This window comes from Cheilinus undulatus, linkage group 14 (genome assembly GCF_018320785.1).
Source record: "Cheilinus undulatus linkage group 14, ASM1832078v1, whole genome shotgun sequence".
In the NCBI taxonomy this organism is placed as follows: Eukaryota; Metazoa; Chordata; class Actinopteri; order Labriformes; family Labridae; genus Cheilinus; species Cheilinus undulatus.
In genome coordinates this window covers 40,332,987-40,350,175 of record NC_054878.1, presented here as the reverse complement: position 1 = coordinate 40,350,175, position 17,189 = coordinate 40,332,987, and the positions used below count along the sequence as shown (strand labels likewise).

The following is a 17,189-nucleotide window of genomic DNA, read 5'->3' as shown; positions in this document are numbered from 1 at the left end:
GATTTCAGCATAAATGTCACCAAATGACTAGTTTTTGTTTTACATTTAACTCTTTTTACATGCATATTTTTAGAAAATGTGTACAATGTACAATTTAAAATCATTTGAAATATTTGTTGATTTTTTGAGGACATCTGGCGCCCCCTTAATTGAGAACCACTGGTCTACAAACTTGAAGCACAACTAAACCCCGCCTGTAGCTACCACCTATTTCTCTTCAAATGACACTAATTGGTCCGGTCATTGTCTGACCAAGAAAAAGCCATTCATAACACCAATTTTGATCACATTTATCCATCATTGTTAAAGAAATGAGGCTCAGCGTTAGTCCATGCAGGACACAATCGTCCTACTCCCAGCCATGAGTAGCTGATGGCCCGCTGATCCCAATTATTCCTTCCAAGCTCCCACAGACAATCACAGCCCTTGATCTAAACACAGCGGTGTTTTTAAATATGACGTACTTCTCACTAATCCTTGCTTGCATCAGTGCTGACGCACCACATTTCTGCTGCTGGCACAGCTTAACATCCTCCACCCCAGCCTCCTCCTTTATAGCATAAAGCTTGTTGCACCCCCATATACTTAGATTCATTGCTTTTAAACTAATTTTATTGTATTCAGTAGGCATTTTCATTAATGTATCCATCCATATGGAAGTTTCTGGCTGTGTGCTCCCTGGAAAGCCAAAACATGCTGCTTGACTATCCATTTTTTGCAATAAAATAGTAAGATATATGACAAGAGTGTTCTTACATTGATGGGTGGCACAGCATCACAATATGGTGTGTTTAAGGTCAGGTCAAAATTGAAATTAGGTTAAGTATATACTGAAAAACATCATCATTATGCGACCTGTAACCTCATTAAATACAGTTGATTGGAGTTGAAATTTGTTTTCTTCGCTTGTTATTGTTGTAGAGTTATTGTTCTCAGACTTATTGCTTTCTTTATATTGGTCTATTTCCTTGATAGGATCTTTTTAAGTTCTTTCAAATCCCATGGATCAGGCAGATTCGTCTTACAGGGACTAAAGAGGGTTTGTTTGCGCACTTCTTTAATGTTTTTGGCCAAAACCCAGCAGAAATCTCCTTGAAATCTCTGTGAAAACAGCAGTTCCCGTAAGATCCCTTGAAGTCCCACTAACACTTAAACTAAAATGTCCAGTTTGACTTAGTTACAAACATGTTTGCACCATGGTATGAAAAAGAACTATTTAGCAGTCCTGAGAAAAGACTGTTTTCTATGCTGTTTACTTTAAGAGACATTTCAAGCACTTTATCTTGCAATATTTATCAGCAGTGCTTGCAACCTCTGAAACAGATGTGAAAGTGAGAGAGAAGGCAGGGCGCGGCTCTGCCTCAGACCAGCTTATGAAACTTGAAGTGATGAAATTCTGTGGTTTAACGTTTTATCTTATGAAGCAATACCAAAATAACATTACTCTTCAAAGGAGGGGGGGACCAAAGCAAGTAAATAAGTAAAGTTTGTTTTTAGGAGGGCAGCTGTTTCTGATAAAGTCATTCGATTTTAGTGAGAATAAAGGGAAAGCAGAGGAATCTCTTTAAAGAGTAACTAAACCTTAGGAACACTTTTCCAGCTGAAACCCTGCGTCTGCATGTACTAGTTATTATTGTTTATCTGATGGGAGCCAAATATTGTAATTCAAGAGCAAAGCATTTTAATTAAACATAATGTGTTAGTAATATGCATAGTGACTGCCCTCTACAGGTTGAAACCTGTCTGCTGCAGGAGAATTTTACTATTGGCTGATCTGGTAAAAAATGATGATGTAAACTGTCAGATTCAGTAACAGCAGCCAAGAGCCAAAATTCACAGGTAAAAGTGGTAAAGTGGGCTCCTCTAATCAGCAACATTAATGTAACTGACTAGGATTCTGGGTAATATAAATCTTTTTCCCGAGATGAAATAGAAACCATGTTTTTTCTTAAAACAACGTTGATAACACACAAATACAGCCACTTCTAAGGGATCATATGCCACTGTTTCATCATTTAAATACTCTTTAGTTTAAAAAAATCCACCTAAATAGCCAAATGTAGAAATTTACTAGTGAAGCTGGGCTCCACTAGTGAAAGACATCAATGTGCTTCTCTGTGGGTAGTGTAGCTACCAAAATCAAATAGCAAATTAACCATCTTTTTTAATGGCGATTTATTTACACATATTTTCTGATAAAGAATACTTACAATTTTGAGTCTGATGTTAAATATAACTAGAAGACAAAGATGATTATGTTCACAGATACACTCAGGAACTTTACCTTTAGCCAAAGAGATCGGCAGGTTTAACTTCGCTCCAGAGGAGGACAGAGTTTGTTGTGTGACTTTGGGGAAACTGAGAACAAGATCAATTTTCTGTTTTACTGTCCGATTAAAAACTTAAGGATTGGTTCCCAACCTTGTGTCTTGGACCCCCCAGGGGGGCACCAAAGATCTTAGGGGGGCATGAGGCTTTGTCTACTCTGAGGCTGCCAAAAAAAAGATTAGCAAGTATTGACTAAAAGCATGATAAAGCAGTTATTAAGTAGTTTATACAAAGGTCTTTAGATAAGAAAAGCATGCACAGGTCTTCTTCAGGGTTTTATCAGTGAAACAATTAAAAGCTACGTTCATTTTTGATGGCAGTGTGCCACTTTTTCTTCTCCCTTGGGTCCTGGGGGATCCACTTTTGTATTAACAGAAATGATGGTATAACACTTAAAAACAATTAATACAATGTTTTTTTCTGGTTAAACAATTTGTTTTTAGGGCTTATTTGTTTGGATCTACACACACACACACACACCCACACACACAATTATTTTTATTTTGCCTCAAGGTATCACTTTTTTTTCGTGTAGGTTTTCTTAGAAGAAGGGGGGGGGGCTCAAAGGGAAAAAGGTTGGGAACCACTGATCAAACACCAGTTTTGCCACCATTTTGACATTGCTTTAGCACAATAGGAATGTGGGTAGAACAATTTTTATAACTGAAATTGCATTAAACGAAGGCTGTCAAGAGATACATAAATTTGAATCGCAATTAATCTCACAACTTTCATAGTTAACTCGGGATTAATCACACCATTTTTATCTGTTCTAAATGTCTTGCACAGGAATATTTCTCAAGACTTAAATACCCGTCTCAACATATGAGTGGACTAAAAAGGCTTTCTTTATGCAATTATCTCAAAGATACTTAATGCTCCAAAAATATGCTGAGAGCACAACATGGTAAACTCAAGTCCAACGCGCAACAGCAGATGGGGATACTGACATTAGTGTAACATTACTGAATAATACCAAACTGTAGTGTCCAACTGCCTTTATCCATTTCTGCTGGCCTGCTACCAACATCACTACAGCACCACTTCCTGATCTTCCTGATCTATATTAACACTCAGAGCTGACATATGTGGTTAATATAGACCTCCACCAACTCAGAAACTTTGCTTTGGCACCCTAGGATTGTGGGTAGTACAGTTTTTTTCTCCTTGTGTCTTCTATAGGTGTCTTCTATGATCACACTCATGGTAGGTCTATTTTGAATGGTTTCAACATTATAAATCAAACGATCAAAACCAAAATAAACCAAATGAAGGAGTGAGTGGGCATGTCTTATCCTTGACGTCCGTAAAGGTATTTTTTGAATTCCAGGCTTGATACACCTCAGCCTCCGGGGTTTAGAAAGTCTTTAAAGAGGATTTGTGTTTATGTGTGAAATTGCAAAGAAAAGGACTGAGCTAAATATAAAAACGTGTCAGGAGCTGGGTTTCTGCCGAGCCCTCAACCTCCTCAGCATGTCCCCATCTTCCTCCGCCTCCTCCTCATCCGCCTGCCAGCAGAGCACTAGAAAGCGGTGAGTGATTGGAGGCCGACAGCAGTGTGAAGTACGGCCGTGTCCTTGGCAGCGGAGGGAAGATGAATACTGGAAGTGGCTCCGCACGGTGCCAAGATCCCAGAGTAACATTAGGAGGATTAGACGTATGGGTCTGCTGCTAAATGGGATTGATATTTTCTTGGTCCAGCGAGGGTCTGCTATCATGGATATGATGGGGTTTGACAGATGAAGGTGTTATAGTGTCGCTGTCCAGGCTGGTGGTCAATTTGATTCTGATTTTTCTCTTTTTGTCATGTAATGAGAAATCCCCTTTTTGAGCTGCTTTTACTGTTGAAGACTTATCCTCCCTAAAAAGTCATTTACTTCTCATTTTGACATCTTTGTGTCTGACAAAAGGGATTTTTAAACACCAATCAACACTCATCTTTATGTTGCACCCTGGTGGTGTTGCAGAAAGAACGCAGGCATCTTTCTTTATGTGTGTTTGTGTGTAATTGTTTGTGTGGTGTAATCAGAGGTAGAGGTGACGCCTGTTAAAATTTACTGCCTATAAAAAAGCCGGATTGGATGGCACCTCGCCCCCATCAGGCTCTGTTAGGCTAACCTTGACTTTCTGTCAACAGCTGTCTGCTGTGGGGGAAGAAAAACGACAGAAGAAGAAGAGGAAGAGGAAGGGGACGAGGTGAGGAGGATGTGAACGAGGGAGGGAGAGATGGAGGAAAGAGGCCATAAAAAATTTGAAGTAAAAGAAGCAGAGAGGACGGTAAATTTGGAGGAAAAGTGGAAAAATAAGAATGCAGAAGCTTAACTTCAGATCCATCCGACACAAACGATCATCCACTGTTGAACTGGTTCACTAATTTCATACAATCTACTGTTTAAAGTCCTTTTAATGAGAACCATCATTTACATCAGTTAACCACAAACTCTGACAAAGGGGCCAGCTCTTGTGAAAGGAGGTCAAGTGTGGAAACAACGTGGTGATAACAGTTAGTATGTCAAGTATGTTTGGTTAATCAGCAATTAATATCTATGAAACAGAAACAAAAACAACTAATGCTCTAAAGCAGTGATCCTCAGCTGGTCTAGCAGGACCTATTACCACTTCATCAGTGAGAAATTGTGACCCAGATTTGATCAATCTTTCAATCATGACCAAATTATTTAAATGAAAAATGGGGAAATTTGGACTTGAGATGGAACAAAAGAGGTGACAGAACAAAGAGATGGAGACATATCCTTCAAAATAAAGCAAAGCATAGACTTTTTGCCTCATTTTTTTCAGATACACCTCTGTAATCCACTGAAAATGGCTCTGGGACTCTTTTTTTTGGGTCCTGACCCACCATTTATGAATCAAGCCTCTAAAGGACTTAGAACATGTCAACACCTCCACACAAATGTGCAGGAATATGTGAGATTTTCTTTGACTGCTGCTAAAGTGGTGCTCCTTCCTACCTGTTTTTTGCGTCTCTTCTCTCAACTTTGTCCCAGACACTACAACAACAGAATTTATTACCCTAAATTTCCACATATTCCACCTGAACCACAATCTGGTGGGCACCCACCCTCACCTGCTTGATCTATTGCAGGGGCGCAGTGCAGTGGAAAAGCTCAGAGTAACTATAGAAGATCATGGGAGAACTAGGAGTTCAGGCATGAGTAGTATGTTAACAACAGATTACTTGACCTCAGTGGTCGTTGAGCTGGTCTTCACTTCGATATTATGAAGTTTTTTTCCTGCTTTTACCACAGTTGAGCACATTAGGAAGTTAAAAGGGTTTTTTTTCTTTAAAGAATTTGTGGTTTCTTGTGAAATTCCATGGTTTTCCTCATCAAGTTAACTTCTCCTTATCAGTGGTGCAAGGTAACCTCCAGCCAATAACTAACCGTGGACCATTTATTAACAAAGGCTGTGCTTGTGCATGCTTCATCCCGTTTGGGTTGATCTTCTCTATGTGGACTGATATATTTTGGTTGCCGTCTCAGCTGAAAATAGAGCTGGCGTATATCTCAAGTGGAGCGAAGTGGCGCTTCTGGCCGGGGAGCGTGCAGTGTAATGGCAAAGACTGACTAGAAAGGAAGCTTTTCGCTCCACAGTGTACTATGCTTGCAAATTGCTGTGCAGACTGAGTATGTGCAAATTGGGGGTCAGCATTAGTAATGTCTTTGACCCTCCCTGCTATCACATCCAGAGGAATTTTATAAAACAGAGCCGACAAAGACCTCTTGCTTGTTACCATGCATGCAACTTATTCTTCTTTAAGTCTTTTGATGTACCTGTCTTCTCTTGTCTGTATTTTACCAGCAGTCAGCCAACAGTTATGAGAGTTACTGCCACCTGGATTGGGGGTGCGGACACCATGTGGAGGCCATGTGTGTTTGCCTTTATTCTCCATTTAGACAGACATGCCATGTGAAGCTATGCATTGAACCATGACATCTGAACCCCTACTGACAGTGTGTCTAATTTTGGTACATTCAGTGGCTCTTTACAATGTGCAGATTGGAACTACAAAGTAACTAAATGAACCAGTTTTGGGAGTTGGGAGGTCATTTTTTTGTTGCTGTGGTATTAAAATAGGTACTAATATCTATTGATATTCACTTGTATAGCAGTGAAGTTCAAAATCCAGGTATTGTGACAACTCTTAAGCATATCAGACACATGGGTAACACTTTAAATAAGATGTTTTTTTGCAAATTTTCCTTCACTGCGTGAGCAGACACAAACACACACCCATATTCCTGCTAGCTAAACAGTAGTTGGTGTTCCTCGTCACGGTTTAAGCAGACTGTCGTCCTGAACACAGTTGGAGAGCCATCTGAGAGGGAAAGCCCTATTAGCCAGCAGACATCACACTGTGTGGCTGACAACACGTTTAAAGAGCCATTTGTGGCTCCGTATTCACACCCTCAAACACGCATACTCAGGCAGGCTCACGAGGGTGGTTAAGTAGAAATATCAGACGACTGTTAAGAGGAAGTGAGAAGTCGGAGCTGGCTGTGGAGTGTTGGGACATGCGCTGATTTTCACAGCTTTTCTTTCTCTTCTTTACGAGTGAAAGTAAACACTTTTCACCCACTTACAGTGGATTTTTTAAAGTTAATATCAAGAATTAATGTAACCTGTGAGTAGCAAAATAGAGGTAGAGTTTATGTAGAAACGTGGGTGAAATGTCTGCATTCAGAGTTGTTTGCTTCTTCAACATCAGTCTCTTATTTTGATGATATGACTCACAGCAGAAATCAAAACAGTTTAGTGAGGGTGGATTCTATTAAAGATGGAATAAAATGTTAAAATGTCTTAGATCAGCAACATATGATTCGATGCATCCAAACATTATGAGTCATTTTATGAAGATGCACCAGGAAGCAGGGATCAAGGTTACATCAAGGCCTGTATTAGTGTCACAAACTGTTGATGTTCACCATGAAAATACTCCCTGTGTGTTCTCAAGGATGTGAAATGTTAACATCAGCTCACCTCCTTCCTCTGCTCTACTCGTTTATTGGTATAATTTATTTCATGTGGATAAAAATACCCTCCACAAATGACACAGGCGTGCATCTCCATAGAAATGGGGCTTTATGCAACATAAAATTGTTTCTCCACACACTATTAGTGTGTAAAACCACCTTAACTGGTCACGTTTGATTTACTGCCAGCGTTATTATGTTAACTTAAGAGAAGCTGCCATCTTTAACAGTGTGTTTGATTTATGTTGTTGTAAATAAGGGAAATGGTGGGGAATACTGGTGGTCTGGGGGCTTTGGTATCATGTAATCACCAACACTTGGGCCCAACCAGATATCTTTATTGCTCTCTCCGTCATCTTCTTTGATAAACACATAAATGCTAATAATATCTATAAATGCTCCTCTAAAAATGTTAAGTATAAGATAATATGAAGCATGGTCCCTGGCAACATATCCATGGAGTGCCTGGGGCTTGAGAGCCACCACCAACTTGAAGAAGACCATAGGTATTGATCAGTGCGTCACAAAGTGTGAAAATAATGATGAATATTACAAGTGGGGACTGTCATAGAGCAGTGGTTCTTAAATGGTGAGTCGGGACCCAAAAAGAGGGTCGTGAAGCCCTTTTCAGTGGGTTGCAGAAAAACTGTGTCAAATTGTGTATGAGATTCTGTAAAACAGGCATGTTTCATCCTGTTTCATTGTTTTGCTACACCTTTTGTACTGTCTTAGGCCCAAACTCTATTTATTTTTTATCAAATACATCTGATCGACCAAAAACATCTCCTAAATTTGGGTTGCAATTCTCCTTGAGGTGTTGACCCAACCAGTGAAGACCCCCTGGCCTAGAGGACTGCGTAAAGAGTTATTTCAGCCCAAATGCTGAATTTTGAAAGCCGTTCTTTGAAAATGTTTTAATCTCTTGTGAAAACACACCTTCACTCGTGTGGACAAATTGTTTCAGTGCTTGAAATAGGGTTCCCAAAGTCTTAGCATCACAAAAACAGTGGAATATATGAATAAAACAACAGCATTAATGTTGTCTGTCATTCTATTTTCACCAAAATGAAGCTGAGTCCTCTTCATCACTGCTTCTCAGTACTTGTTTCAAGGATTCTGCAATATTCAAACGCTTTGCCATCATTGCAGATCAACAAGTCTAGTTCTCTCCTCATGCTCCTGGCTCTCTCCTTACCTCTTCTGCAAACACTGTCACAGGGAGGGCCTTGGGGATTCCAGAGTGTCACTTGGTTGGCAAAAGAAGGATGCAAAAATAATGTATGTGCGCAGGTTGACAGACAAAGGAACTCTGGGGGGGGGTGCAAGGCTGGGTCTGCTCCAAGGTTGTAATAATTAGATTTGCAAAAGCAAAATCATGATGAAAAACACTTAATGAACAGTTTAGACAAAGGTCTTTTGGTTAGAAAAACATGTTTAGAGCCATTTTCTTAGGGTTTTATCAGTGATAGGATTTTTTTGTGTATGCCTGCAAGTCTCTGCTGGTTGCTTGTAATCTATAACTGATTGACTCTTCATCTTTTAAAAGGTACTCAAAAGCATGAAAAAGTTTGCTTCATCCTGGCCTCACTCTTCTAGCCCCCTGTTTATTTGAGAACTCCCTTCAAAACTGTACCATTATTATCTATTTAGTCTTTAAATGGATAAGCACCTCAGGACATTTCTTCTCTCTTGAATGTCTAAACCTCAAGATCTTTGAGGCCTGAAGATCAGCTTTGTCTCATTGACCAGATAAAAAGTGATCAATCCTCGTCTGTAGTGGCCTTATTTCTGGAACAAAGCACTGAATGACTCATGTGTTTTAATATTTTTTGTGCTTTTTTAAAAATCAATAGAAGTTACTGATTTTACAGTGCTCTTATTTGCTATTATGTTTCTTTTCTAAATAATACATTTTGTTTTATTTCTGCTGTGTTTTGTGTTTGTATTTCTATGTTTTGGTCTCTGTGCAGCACTTCAGTAAATGCTGATGTATTTAAAAAATCTGCTTAGTAAATGAAGTGAATTAGACTGTGTTACTGTGACCAATCTTTAGATAGATTATAGGCTAGAGAAACACCTTTCTAAAAATTTTTAACTGGTATTTTAGCCACACCAATATAAAGGACATAACTTTAGTTTTAGATGAAAATATATCATTAAATAAAGGTATTTATAGTGCTTCTAATACACTAAATTTCCATCCTGTTTTGGCTTCAATAGAGCAGACACAGCAATAAAATTCTGAGGTCAAATATCGTATGTATGAGTGAGTAAAAGTTTAAATGTTACTATTACTTTTAAATTCTCTCCATCCTTGATAAGTTAATTTTAGCACTTCTATAGCTGGCGAGTCTGTGAAGTGAATTGACCTTCCCTAACCTAACCCAATCTCTGGAGCTCTGTCGGACTGAATGACAGCGTCATATTTTGTGTTTATGTGTGTGGTTGTGTGGCTGTGAGAGAGAGTGACTTGACATCTCAGTCAGTCCGGGGAAGCAGGGCCTTGTCCCTTCATAAAGTGCAATGACAGCTCGATCATAAAAAGCACAGGAGTGAAGAGTGTGTGCCCAGAGACACGCCGGCTGAGTTTGTGTGTCTTACTTGAGCGTCTCGGCCAAGTAGAAGCTCTGCTGTACGTCGTCGTGATTTGGAGCTGAAGCGTAGACGTCCCTGACGCCGCTGTAGCCTCCTTCTACTCTACAGTGCTGCTCCAAGGCCTGAGTGATAGAAAGAGACAACAGAGAGAGAAAGAGGAAGAGAAGAGACATCAGTGAGTGGCAACATTAATCAAGCTCTTTTTATACTCAAAATATCACCAAACCTCAGGAGGAATCATTTGCTAAATATAACAAGAAGCTAAATAAAATGACCTTCTGTTAGCTTGTCTCATGTATTATTAGTGTTTCGAGTGCTTAAATGTTCAAATTAGACAGAAGAGGAGCACAAGCAGCTGGATTAGAGTCAACAAACCTGGACAGCTTCCCAGCCCCACTCCCTGTATTTGGGGTCATGAGTGAACCTCCACATGTACATGTATGTCTCTATGACCTCAGGACGCAGGATGAAGTATTTCTCATTCTGGCGGGTGGCGATGGCCTCAACCCCGCCGTCAAAACGAAACGCCTCTGGACCCAGCTTCAGTGCTGGAGAAAGAAGATAAATAGAAGAAGATAGACACAGATATATAAAAGAGAAGACAGCCTAATTTATGTTTTAAGTTTAAAAGACAACATCATCTTTGTGCATTGAAACGCAGCCCAAAAATACATATTAAAGCTTATATCCTGCCCTTTTCATGCATGATATATAATATAGTGCTATGTTTGGGTAATGTTATGTAAATGAATGCTGGAAGAATAATGTCACAACCTTCATGTCAGGAACAGTATGTTACACAACTGCCTGTAGTGACGTTTGCAATATAGCCTTTAAAAGATGATGACTCATGCTTTGATATGGGGATGGTAAGAAAAAGGACACAGCTAGAAAAATAGGGTGACACAGATCAGGGGTCATCAACTACATTTGTACAACGGCCAAGTTTCTCGTAATGGACGCTTTGGGGGCCGGACTTAAAATAAACTTAAATTAAGAGACCTTTTGGTATAATTAACATGCTTAAAAACATATTTCATTTTATTTCAAATGTATGCCATTTTTAGCCTATAGAATAGGGGTTTCAAACTCAAGGCCCGGGGACCAAATCCGGCCCGTGGTACAGTTACATCCGGCCTGCAAGATCATATTCTACTGTTATTATTATAACAGGCCCTAAAATATAAGGTCCGCAGATTTCCTCCAGCATAAAAATGTAAACTTAACCTTGATGATACCAATTATTCCTAAGTCACACAAATGTGAAAAAAATAAATAAATAAAATAAATGAATAATTTAATTTGTGTTTTAATTTCATATTTTCAATTTCAATTTTGACTTTTTATCTTGCATTTTGACCATTTTCAATTTATTATTTTGACTTTATCTAATAATTTTGGCCTTTTTCAATCTATAGTTTTGACTTTCTATCTCACATTTTGACCTTTAAGGTGGACAATTTTGAATTCTAAGTCATATTTTGCCTTAAAAACATGATTGTGACTTTCTTCATGTCTTCTTCTTAAAAGCATTATTTTATCATCTTCTTGTGTTTTGACCTTTTGAACTAAGAACTTTTATGAGCCTTTTAACTAATCATTTTGACTTTTTAAATCTCAAAATCATTTTTCATCAGTGCTAGTTTTCCCTCCCATAATTTATTACTGTGGGAAGTTGGAAGATGTGGGGGGCCTGATTTGGCTCTCTGGCCGCTGGATGGTGATCACTGCCCTAGATTGTTGAAAATGCAACAATTCATCTGAAAAGCCTCAATCCACTGCTAGTCTCAGTCCGTGGGCAGAAATGGTTGAAAGGATAAAGTGACTAGCTGTCAACAAAAAGCGGTAAAAATATGACCAAATTTGTGTCTGCATTTCATTCACTGGAGAACCAAACTAAATTAAACTCAGATGTGAAAGTTACCAAACAAGTTTTGTAAGATATCCATGACTCATTTTAGTGTTCATGGTCCCTGTGAGAAACTCTGTTGTGAGTGATTACCAGTTCTTGTGTAAGACTCGTGACAGGTCCGGGCGATCTCAGCCGCCTGCTCCATCTGGTGGCCTGTTTTGTCACTTGGCGCCCCATCAGCACCCAGAGCAATCATTCCACCTGCGAAACAGGTCAGGTGTCCCATCTTATGCTCCAGCAGCCCCCCCTTCCACTCGGCAATGTAGGTCAGGCCGCTGCTGGACTTCCTCATCAGATTGGTTTCTATTGCCTGGAAAAAAAAAGTAGGGAGTAGAGTAGTACAAAGAGTTAGCTGCTTAATCATGCCATGCTAAATTTCTGTATATTGAAGACAAGCATATCAGACAAGCACAACATCATACGCTTTACCACTCTGATGGATGGGAGGCATTTAAAGGGGACATATTTTACCCCTTTAAGACAAGTTTCTATTGGTCTCAGAGGTCCCCAAAACATGCCTGCGAAGTCTGTTGCTGAAAAAACACTCCAGTATTGGATTTTTGTATCTCTAAAAAACCCTGTGTTTCAGCCCTGCTCAGAGCGAGTTGTTTCTGTGTCTAAATGTTAATGAGCTGTCTGACTCCACCCCTTTCAGGAAATGGATGTGGCTAAATGGATGTGGCCCTCCTGATGCCCCTCTCAGCTGATCAGGAGAGGAGGACAGAACTTTCTTCCAAACCTGGGGGCGGGGCTAACTCCCCAAATGATATCATGAGGGGAAAATCTAAGAACGGCTTGTTTTAGCACACGTTTTCTGAGTCTCAGTGGGATTGTGGACAGGCCAGGGGCACATATTTTGTTAGAAAAGCCTTTAAAAGTGTACTTTGCACAAGTGAAAGAAACAAAATACTGAAGTGCATTTAGGATGTACATGCTCAAATCTCAACAAATCCCAGATTGTATATAAGCACCACAGGAAGGACTCCAGAGTTATTTCATTATCCTAAAGGGACTGGAGCATTAGCTCTGTGGCGTTCTCTCTCTCACGAGGCCTTGTCTTAGCAAATAAATCATGAATGCTTATAATCCTTGAAGATTTGAAGGGATTATGGGTAAAGTATCCCCTGAGTGTTTAATACAGCATTTTAGTCTTCATGTTTTAAATTCTCTCCCCAGCGTATTAAAGAAAACTTATCAGAGAGTAATCTTCCTCCAGCTGAGACCCTTCGCTTGTCACTGCAACTTAAAAGTGATGTTTTGTTTGAACAAAGAAAATCTGTCCATACAGGAGGAGGCTGTTGTTACTGTAGATTCATCTGCTCCTTGTTTCTTATCCTCTTATTCAAAAGTTTGTTTAGTTCTGCCTGTTTCTTCATCTCCCCATCTGCTCAAGCCCACTATCTCACTCCAAAGGACTGAAAAGAAAACAGTTATGATCACGTTTTGGCATGAGAGATAGGAAAGACTTAACGGTGCATTAGCTATTTCAAGCAAAACAAAAACCCACTCTAGTCAAAGAAATTGAATTTAAAAACAACAGTTACAATCATGGCTGCCTGAAGAAATATTTATGTTAACAGTTAAATATCCTTCTTATCTCATGAGCAGACATCGCAGGAATCACGCTTATTTAGGCATTTGGGTTTATATAAAAGCCCCCTACCGGGAGGAATAAATACAACAGCAAGACCACTTTTCAATAGCTGGCACTGACCTTGTGTTTGTGGTCAACTATTACCAAACAGTCATTTATTAACATTCAGAAGGGGCATGAGAGATGTAAAACCCCTGTGGAGAAAATCTATGAAGCTCCTGATCTATAAACAGCATGTTTACAACCAGAGTTTTTCCATTCAATGAGGGCAGCTTCATACATCACAGCACAGAATTCAGTTATTATAAACAGTTTTAGCTGTTATGCATGTGTACAGACATACTGATATTGATTTACAATGAAATGTCAAAACCACCTCTGATGAGCAACATGCAGCTTTTCTCAGAGGCAGAGAGGCAAAAGATTGGAGACAACAGCCTACAGGGATCAGTGTTATAACATTATTAGTTGGTCTGTATGGACAAATACTGTCCACAGATGGTGCTTTGAGGATTCATGGATTCTGTTCCCAGAGTGCTACATGCTACATCAGTGAAAAAAACCAACAAGCAACCCAGGACTTAGAGCTCAGAAATTCTGTTTATAAATCATGAAGAGCCCTTACTGTAATCGATGAACCTCAGTATGGTTATATTGTACAATTGTGCAATGTTGTTTTTTGGCTTGTTTTGCCTAAACACATCCAGTTTGAAGGGACACCGCTGACCCAAATCTCTGGAAGCTAATGCCACTACTATTGCTAGGTACCTTATATTATATTATATTATACTTCTCAACCTTGGGGTCAGGACCCCCTTGGGGGTCGCAAGACACTGAGAGGAGGTCTACAGTTGCCCTAAAAAAACGAACAATATTTTTTTTAATTACAGTGTTGCCACTTTAGAGCAGTATTGTCAAATTTAATATTTAACACCTATTTTTGTCAGTTTTAAACTCTTTCTGCCACTTTTTTCTACCTGTTTTTGCCACTTCTAAACCAATTCTTCCCACTAAAGCTTAATGTTGTCTCTGCTGACCCATTACTGCTACTATTAACCCCTTTAACCCCCTTTTTCATCCAATATTTCCCCACTTTAACCCCATTTCACCATTCGATATGCCCATGTTTGCTAGTTTAACCAATTTCTACCATTATATGCCTATTTTTCTTTCTCAGTTAACCAATTTTTGCCAATTTAAAACAATTTCAGCTACATTTTAACTACTTTCTAAACCATTGAAACACTTCTACCATTTCTGATACTTTTAAAATCCAATTTCACCACCCATCATACAATTTTTTGCCATTATTAACCCACTGTAGCAATTTTTAAATCATTTATTTATTTATTTATTTTTTACAAAAGGGATTTACATTTTTAAGAAGGCTATTTACTACACAAATGATTGGGAAAAGATTGTTTCTTTGACAAGACTGGTTATTTTTTCAGGTTAAATTCTAAATATGACTATCACAGCTTAACTTTACAATGGACCATGGTTTTGCTGACCCCCATGGGCCCCTCCCATTTATCCCCCTTTATGGATGGCCTTGTCTGCACATGACTGTTCCAAATTGTGCATGGCTGTGTTCAATCACCTTCAGGTATAGCGGGGGTCTCTGGTCTCTGGCACCTTTATTTTGGGGGTCGTGGGCTGAAAAGTTTGAGAATCACTGTCTTACACAACCCAACTTCAAAGACACTGAAACAGCCCTTTAAATGGTGTGTTCTTGATCCTTGGTTGAACCAGGAGCAGATTCTGACCTGTCATCTCATGGATCAAGTTCTGAGGACTGATGAGCGAGGATTTAAGAGAGCAGACTTCCTAGAAAACTTTACACTGAGAGACACACCTTTTAATCCGACATCACTCACTGATTGGAAGCTGCGGTACAGCGGACTTCAATGAAACGTCACAAAATCAGAAGAGTACAAAAATTGAGGATTTATGGACCTTGAAAGAGATGCTGGTCGGACACAATAAACATGAACACACTAAATCAGTTGAAAGAACCGATTTCTGATGAGGTGGGGTCCAAAAGGTGTTCGAGATGAGATTGATTCATCTAAATAAATCAGTATATAGGAGTGTATTCTGTCAAACCGACTGCTCTACAGCTGATCATCAATCAATAAGACAGCTGACTGATGATCAGCTGACACTGTCATCATTAATGGAAGTTGCTTCTACTCGTCTCTCGTCTCTAAAAACCCATTTCTATGAGCCTCTCTCATTTGCTTTGTTTTGTATCTCTATGAATCTTTGGCACGGGGGACTAGAGCGGCCTTACACTAGAGGATTTTACAAAAACTTTTAAAAGACTAAAAAAACTGGCATCTCAGATGGTCTCACATCTAGAGATTATTTGTCAGCAAGTCGCAGAGTTTGTAGTCACAGTTGAAGATTTTGCACTAACTACACGACTAGAATACGATTCCTTTAGAGAAAAACTGAAGCAACCTTCAAGATACCGCAACAACCATAAAACTCTTCCAGGCACACTTTAGAATAAAAGTACCAAATGAAAACGCGAGTAGTCTCACCACAGAAACAAACTGATCAGACATTTGCTTTGAAAATCCCGATAGAGGTTTACCAAACCTGTCATGTTAGCTTGGACAGAATACAGAGACAGGTGCAGCGAGATCTGACTGCAGAAATGTGTCATTCAGATTGAACTACACTCACGTTCATGCTTTGAAAAGTTAACTGTTTTAACATGCTTATGCACAACACTGACTCCTATTGGTTGCTGACGATCGTGGAATTACTGAAAACACAATGTGCATAAGACCAGACTGAAGACTTACGACAATATCAAACATGTTTGATAGTGTCATAACGCCAAGACTGAAGAAAGACCGCCTTTAAACTGCTCAGATTGAGTTTTATGACCAGCTTACAGCTGACGTTTGAGACCATGGGAGCAGGACTCGCGTGATTTTACTCCAACTTTGGAATTTTGACGACGACTTTGCAATCGTTTGAAGTCTTCAGGTGTAAGGCCAGCATAAGCTGTAAGGAAAGACTCAAGTGAGAGATGCATGGATGCCATTTGAGAGACTTGGCATGCGCCCCAAGCACAACCTCTATGGTTGAAAAATTAAGCATTCAGTTATCTCAACGTCCACTTTAGGCTGAATGCAGTCATGTTAAAATGACAACATTTACAAGAAGTTTTACGGCATAACAATCGTTCAAGTCCTCCTGGTCTTTTATGAGTCTTATGGAAATCTACCCAGCATCATTAAAAAGAAGCCAGTATGATTCTTTTTAAGAAGGGGGTTGTTCTTATTGGTCTTTGATTGTTAACAGTAAAAAAAACCTGAAGGAAAAGGTGCAATTCCTACTCTGACAGCTATTGCTTTCAACTCCCAACAACAAAGTACAAGAAAATGGACACTGAAAAAAAATCAAAGAAGTTCTGACCAAATATTGTTGTAAATGACGCATCAACGTTGGCAAAGCATTACAGCGATAAAGAAGTGATTGCATCAGTGTTAGGTTGTATTTTAAGCTCGCCTCGGTCTCCTGGGCAGGTTATCTGCACAAACCATTTTAAAGTGAGCAATCATTTGAACTATTTCATGTCAAAAAAAAGTGAAAAATATCCATTACATCTCCCTAAACCCCAGAGTGACGCCATTCTGTGAAGAAATATGTCTGGCCAACAGTTCAAAGCCCAAAAACTTTTTAGCTGCTGCATAAAACAGAAAAAGCTGCAACTCTTCTCATAATTAAAAGCTCAAATGATTGTCTGATT

General features: G+C 39.3%; 1 protein-coding gene across 1 annotated transcript in view; it reads right to left on the bottom strand.

Annotated features, from left to right (window-relative positions):
* Window positions 1-17,189, bottom strand: part of man1a1 (mannosidase, alpha, class 1A, member 1) — a 265,587-nt gene that overhangs the window by 3,968 nt on the left and 244,430 nt on the right. Inside the window, exons 9-11 of the mRNA XM_041804487.1 lie at window positions 11,920-12,139; window positions 10,293-10,465; window positions 9,924-10,039 (exon numbers count right to left, since the gene is read on the bottom strand). Of these exons, the coding sequence (XP_041660421.1) occupies window positions 9,924-10,039; window positions 10,293-10,465; window positions 11,920-12,139 (509 nt within the window). The remainder of the gene's footprint in view (window positions 1-9,923; window positions 10,040-10,292; window positions 10,466-11,919; window positions 12,140-17,189) is intronic.